The sequence below is a fragment of the Austrofundulus limnaeus genome, unplaced genomic scaffold (genome assembly GCF_001266775.1).
Source record: "Austrofundulus limnaeus strain Quisiro unplaced genomic scaffold, Austrofundulus_limnaeus-1.0 Scaffold364, whole genome shotgun sequence".
Lineage (NCBI taxonomy): Eukaryota > Metazoa > Chordata > Actinopteri > Cyprinodontiformes > Rivulidae > Austrofundulus > Austrofundulus limnaeus.
This window is the reverse complement of record NW_013952766.1, coordinates 424,829-431,382: the sequence shown is the minus strand read 5'-3', so window position 1 is coordinate 431,382 and position 6,554 is coordinate 424,829. Positions and strand designations below refer to the sequence as shown.

At 40.3% G+C, this 6,554-nt stretch overlaps 1 protein-coding gene across 1 annotated transcript in view; it reads left to right on the top strand.

Annotated features, from left to right (window-relative positions):
• Positions 1–6,554, top strand: part of stxbp4 (syntaxin binding protein 4) — a gene marked incomplete at its 5' end in the record, with an annotated part of 28,210 nt that overhangs the window by 19,825 nt on the left and 1,831 nt on the right. The window contains 2 exon segments of the mRNA XM_014023353.1: positions 1,244–1,380; positions 5,701–5,758. Of these exon segments, the coding sequence (XP_013878807.1) occupies positions 1,244–1,380; positions 5,701–5,758 (195 nt within the window).

The window sequence follows — 6,554 nt, the reverse complement described above, 5'->3', positions numbered from 1 at the left end:
ATAGACTTGTTTGATGCAAGACAAAGACATATCTGATGGAGGACAGAGATATGTCTGATGGAAGAGAGACATGTCTGATGGAGAACATAGACTTGTTTGATGCAAGACAAAGACATATCTGATGGAGGACAGAGATATGTCTGATGGAAGACAGTGACTTGTCTGATGGAGGACAGAAACGTGTCTGATGGAAGACAAAGACATGTCTGATGGAGGACATAGACTTGTTTGATGCAAGACAAAGACATATCTGATGGAGGACAAAGACATATCTGATGGAGGACAAAGACATATCTGATGGAGGACAGAGATATGTCTGATGGAGGACAGAAATCTCTTCATCTTTCCAATGTCTTTTTTATCTTCTTTTTTCTTTTATTCTCTAACTTATTTTTTTGTTTTTTACTCTCCTTTTATTATTGATTTGTGTTTTTATTTGTTTTCATTTTATCTTTTATCATTACATTAGTTTCTTTCACTCGCTTCCTTCGTGTTTCCTGGTCAGTTTCTGGTCTTTGCTCCTTGTGGTCATCGTGTTTCTTCTTTGTTGATGGTTTAATCCCACGTTATCAKCTCCATCTGCAGCTTGTGTAAGCTGGAAATCCGGTTACTTGGTCATGTTATGAAGTCATCCATGCACGACGCCTCATGCCAGCTTCCTTTTATTTCCCAGCAGGTCAGTGGGACACCTCTGCTTTCATAACTGCTGCTGGAGCCCCCCACCTCCTCCCATCAGCACCCACCACCCACCCACCCAGCTGGACCTGGTTTTATTTTTACTCACCTGTTTGTCTGTTTCTAGGCCACACTTTGGAGGAAATGTCTTCTGTCTGATCAGTGGAAACCATCGAGCTTTGTTCCTCTTTGTCTGAAAGAAATGAGCTGTTCCTGATCATTTAATGACTTTTCTGAATGACTCATCACCAGAACAGAAAAACTGAAATCATCAAAACATCACACAAACATGCTAACATGCTAACAWAGGCAGAACCTGCTCAGAAAATACAGTAAAGTATAATATTTCATGAACCACTGTACAGATTTGAGTAAAACTTGTTGGATTTTTGTCGACCATTGGTTAACTTTTGGGATCAACCTAATTTAATCGCCCTTAGCAAACACAGAAATAACTTAAACTCAGTTATTTCTACAGATATTGAGTTCAAACTGTAGTTGGTAGTAGCTGAGAGTCATCCCAACACACACTTTGTCTTCCTCTGACTCCGCCTCTTCCTGTTTTCAGCTCCGGAGATGTTAAAGTCGGCTCGTCGGCGCACGGCCTTCCTCCTCGCTTCAAGAAGAGTCTGTGGACGGCGGCCTCGCTGGCCCAGGAGGCCAAGGAGCTGACCCGGTCCGTCAGAGCCGTCCTGGAGGTCGACTGTAAGTGAGAGGCCCGCTCCTCTTCGTCCTCCTCCTCTTCCTCCTCTTCCTGCATGCTGCTCCCTCTGGATGAAGCTGTGAGCGACTCTCCTCCCCATTTCAGTGCTGACCTTCTAGACGACCAAAGTCCGCCAGGCGCCGGCCGGATGCCCACCGAGCATCAGAACTCTCCCCCCCCCGCTCCTCCTCGTCTCTTCACCTCCTGCTCACCAACCGAACTGTAAAACCTGCATGAACCTGTTTGTTTCGGCCGCCGAGCGTCTTCCACACCGCTGCTGTGATCCGCAGTTCCAACCTGGAAGCGACAGATAACCAGCAGGTTGTTCACCACACGGGAAGAGATTTCGCAGAAACTGATGAACGACGTGAATGTTTCCAAGTCTGGCCCATTGATCTCACTGTAACATGTGATCGGAAAAATGGCACCAAATCAATCAGCAATAAGCCAAATATTATATTTTTATCAGAAAATTTATCCATTTATATTTTAAAAATGGGTTTTCTGAGAGTGACGTGTGTTTTGCTAAAAATATGTGACAAAATCTCTGAAATATTTGATTTGTTCCTAAAACTACAACTTTTCCTAATATTTTTAAATTAGTTTGATTCTTTATGAAATGTAGCTTTCTTTAAACTCCTCAGCCTCATTTCTTTAGATTTTCTCTCCAGGTGAAAAGAATTTCCTCTATTTTAAAGTGGTCTTTAACAGAAGTTCTCTAGACTGTATGAAGGTCTTTTAGAGGATTTGTTTTATTGTAACTACATTTTTTCTTAGTTTAAATCCAGTTTCTGTACTTCGTCATGAAGTTGAGTAAATTTGTTTATCTTCAAACAAACAAATTATGTAAAACTGCAAGTGGCAAAGAGAAAAAAGCAGCTTAAAAAAATTAAGTCCCTAAAAAAGGGTGGGCAACGTTTACTCCCAAAAAGCGGTGGAGCTTCATTTACACCCAAAAAGGGGTAGGGCTTTGTCTTCACCCTAAAAGAGGTGTGGCATTGTTTTTACTCAGAAAAGGGTGGTGCATTGTTATTAGCTAAAAAGGGGCGGGGCTTCTTTTACACCCAAAAAGGGGCAGGGCTTTGTTTTCACCCTAAAAGTGGTGTGGCATTGTTTTTACCCAGAAAAGTGTGGTGCATTGTTCTTAGCTAAAAAGGGGCGGGGCTTTGTTTTCACCCTAAAAGTGGTGTGGCATTGTTTTAACCCAAAGATAGGTGAAGCTTTGTTTTAACCCCAAAAGGGGTGGTGCATTGTTTTATAGCTAAAAAGGGGTGGAGCTGAATCTTTCACCCAGTAAAGGGTGGTTGTGTCAACATTTAACAATTTCAAGGTTAATTTGGATCTTTAGGCTTTTGTCTCAAAACAATCTGTTCCCATTTATTTTGATGAATTTATCAAAAAACTCCCAAAATAATCTAGCTTGACAGAAAATACAATATTAGATGTAAGAAGGTGATTCTCAACAAGTGAACTAGTTTGGTGATCAATGGGTGAAACTCCTGCAGCATAGGTTTTTCCTCTAACTTGACCCGTTTTTGTCTCCATATCAATAACTACCGTCATCACCACAGATGAGTAGAAACTTCAGTAAAATTAGGTCAGCTGATCCTCGACGAGTTCAGACTCCAACTTCCTGTAGCTTTCTATTTAGCTCTGTGTTTGAGAGGCTTGTGTTCATGCTGTAGATTAGCCAGTAAAACCAAAACAAAGCATCATCATCATCATCATCATCGAACAGAACAGGAGGAGAAACCCAGCACCAAAACCAGGACAGATAGTTCTAGGTTCTGTTAACTCAGTTCTGATGAACCCGCCTGCTTCTGTTTGGAGTTATCAGCTGTTTGTTCCCTTCCAGAGGAAAAGGTCTGGTTCAGACTGGAACCAGGATCAGTTCTGCAACGCTGCTGCTCTGTAAAACACGGTCAGAGTTTCTCTGTTTGACCAGCTGGGCTGTGATTGATACCATCAAATAAAATATTTTGGTTTGAAAAGTGTCTTCTGATGCTTCAGCTGTTGGACAAGCAGCTTAGTTTGAGACAAAAAAAGTTTCAGTTTAGAGTTTATATCTTTCTTTTATCTGAGCTGAAGGGCCCAGCAGATTTGTTCTTTAACCTTTGTTAGACCAGTAAAGACCAGCAGAAACCTGAAACCCACTGGCTCCGGCTGAAGGACATTAACTTCACTAAGAGCACAAATAAACATTCATCCATCCAACCACGCATCCAACCATGCATCCATCCATCTGTCCATCCATCCATCTATCCATCATCCATCCATCCATCATCCAACCATGCATCCATCCATCTGTCTATCCATCATCCATCCATCCATCCATCATCCATCCTTATGTCCATCCAACCATCCTTATGTCCATCCATCCATCCATCCATCCATCCATCCATCCTTATGTCCATCCATCCATCATCCATCCTTATGTCCATCCAACCATCTATCCATCCTTATGTCCATCCATCCAACCATCCTTATGTCCATCCATCCATCCAACCATCCTTATGTCCATCCATCCATCCATCCATCCAACATCCTTATGTCCATCCATCCATCCATCCATCCATATGTCCATCCAACCATCCTTATGTCCATCCAACCATCTTTATGTTCATCCATCCAACATCCATCTGTCTATCATTCATCACCTATTCATCCATTCTTCCTCATATCTATCTTTCCAACCATCCATCCATCGTCCATCTGTCTATCCATCCATCCATCCATCCATCCATCGTCCATCCATCCATCTGTCTATCCATTCATTCTGTCCATCCATCTATCCATCCATCCATCCATCCATCCATTATTTTGTCCATCCATCCATCCATCACCCATCTGTCCTTCCATCTATCCATCCATCCATCCATCCATCCATCCATCCATCCATCGTCCGTCCATTCATCTGTCTATCCATTCATTCTGTCTATCCATCCATCCATACATACATACATCCACTTTCTTTACCCACGTCTTCCTTTCTGGGTCACTGGTGTCCATGTCCAGCAGTCACTGTGTCCATATCTGGGGACACCTGGACAGGTCTCTGTCCATCACAGGGACACATAGAGACAAACAAGCATTCACCCACTCACTCTGGTACGGTTGGAGTCACCTATGAATAAAACCGAGAACCTGAGGAAACTCACCCGTGTACAGGGAGAACATGTAATCTCTACAGGACCCCAGGACAGGATCCCATCCTGCCACATTGTTGCAAATTTGACAGATAAAGATAAACTATCTTCACCAGCCAACAGTGCTGCTTTTATGTTTTAGGCCTACTGTTAATATTGAAATGTTGTTTGATTTCTGGAAAGTCATCTGAAGACTCCTGATGGTGTTTCATGAACCACAGTTGGGGTCTTGCCCCCTGGTCTCACTGGTCCCTACTTATCTAAAGACACAACAAAATGTTTGATTCTGTATTTAAATCATCTAAAGGTTTTTATGAACTGTAAGATCAGAGACATAAAGTGAACAGAGAACATCCTGAAACAGAACCACAAACAGTTCAGGATTAGTTTCTTCAAGGACTTTTTCTCAGGTCAGATAGTTCTGGTTCTGGTTCAGATTACAAGTCAAAAACCAACACTTCGAAGGAAACCAGAATTAGTGTATTTCTTGGTTCTACGTTTCGGGATTTAAAAAGATCCTTTGGACCCTTTTACTGCCAAAAATTAAAATGGTTAGGTGTGAAGTGAGGGGCGGAGCCTCAGTGTTCCATCTTTAATTAAATCTTTAATCTTTTAGGTTCTGATCCAACTGGAAACAACCAATCAGATCAAAGGTTTCCAGCTGTTTAGAATCTGGAACATTTCAGATGGCTGACAGGTGGAACCGACCGGTTCATCCTCACCTACATTTCCTGCAGTCAGTGGGTCGATGGATGTGGGCGGAGTTACGTAATTCTCTCCTTTATCATTTCAAGATAATCAGGAGGAAAACTGAGTCTGAGAGGAAGTAGGTCAGCTTTTTAGAGTTTACACACTGACACACTTTTCTTCCTGATGGATCAGGGAACAGGTGTGAGCTGGTTACTTTTATCAGACAAGTAAATTAATTTTACAGCATCTGATCAGAGAAATGTTGATGAAGAAGGTTAAACATTGGTCCATCAGTGAGAAAAACATAAAGTGTTCATTATTGCAGCTTTCTTCTCTAAAGTCTTCTGTAATAATCTCTTACTGAAGCGACTGGTTTGTACAAAAGTGGAGCTTCTTGAAGAACAACCAAAAGGTGAATAAATGGAGAAAACTGACGTTAAAAATCTGATTCCAAAGAGAAAGTTTGAATTGGCTGTGTTCCTGCAGGTCTGCCTTATGGCTGGGAGGAGGCCTTCACCACAGACGGAGTCAAATATTACGTCAAGTAAGAACTTTATGTTGGGCTTTTATTTTGAAATGTAAACTCTATAATCTCAGGTTAAAAAACTGCATGGTGTCTCATGTCTGGATTATGAATCAACAGATTATTCCTGGGAGTTTATCTTCAAACATTCCTTGGAATTCTAGGATTTTATGATTTACGAAATTACGTTTTGTGTGAATTTTTATTAAAAATAAAAAACACAGAACATGTTCTGTTTTCTCAATACAACAGAAACCCAGCATGGGGTGCCATTTGTAAAGTTACCCAGTTAAAAATGGCCACCAATATTTTTGTTTTATTTAGCCTTTTATAAGAAAAAAAGAACAGATTTATTTTTCAAAATCAGTTTTTCACCAAATGATTCATACATTTATAAATGTCATAGTTTATAAATTAAATATTTAACTTACAAATTAAACATTTAGTTAACAAGCTAAATATTTAACTTGTGACTTATATATTTAGTTTTGAGCTACATCTTTAGCTTGAAACTTAACTATTTAGCTAACTACCTAAATATTTAGGTTGCAACTTAAATATTTAGCTAGCTACCTAAATATTTAGGTTGCAACTTAAATATTTAGCTAGCCGCCTAAACATTTAACTTAAATATTGAGCTAGCTAAGTTTCAAGCTAAATATTTAGCTCAAAACTAAATATTTAAGTCACAAGTTAAATACAGTGGGTAAAATAAGTATTGGACACATCACCATTTTTCTCAGTAAATATATTACTAGAGGTGCTAATGACATGAAATTTTCACCAGATGTTGGTAACAACCCAAGTGATCCATACA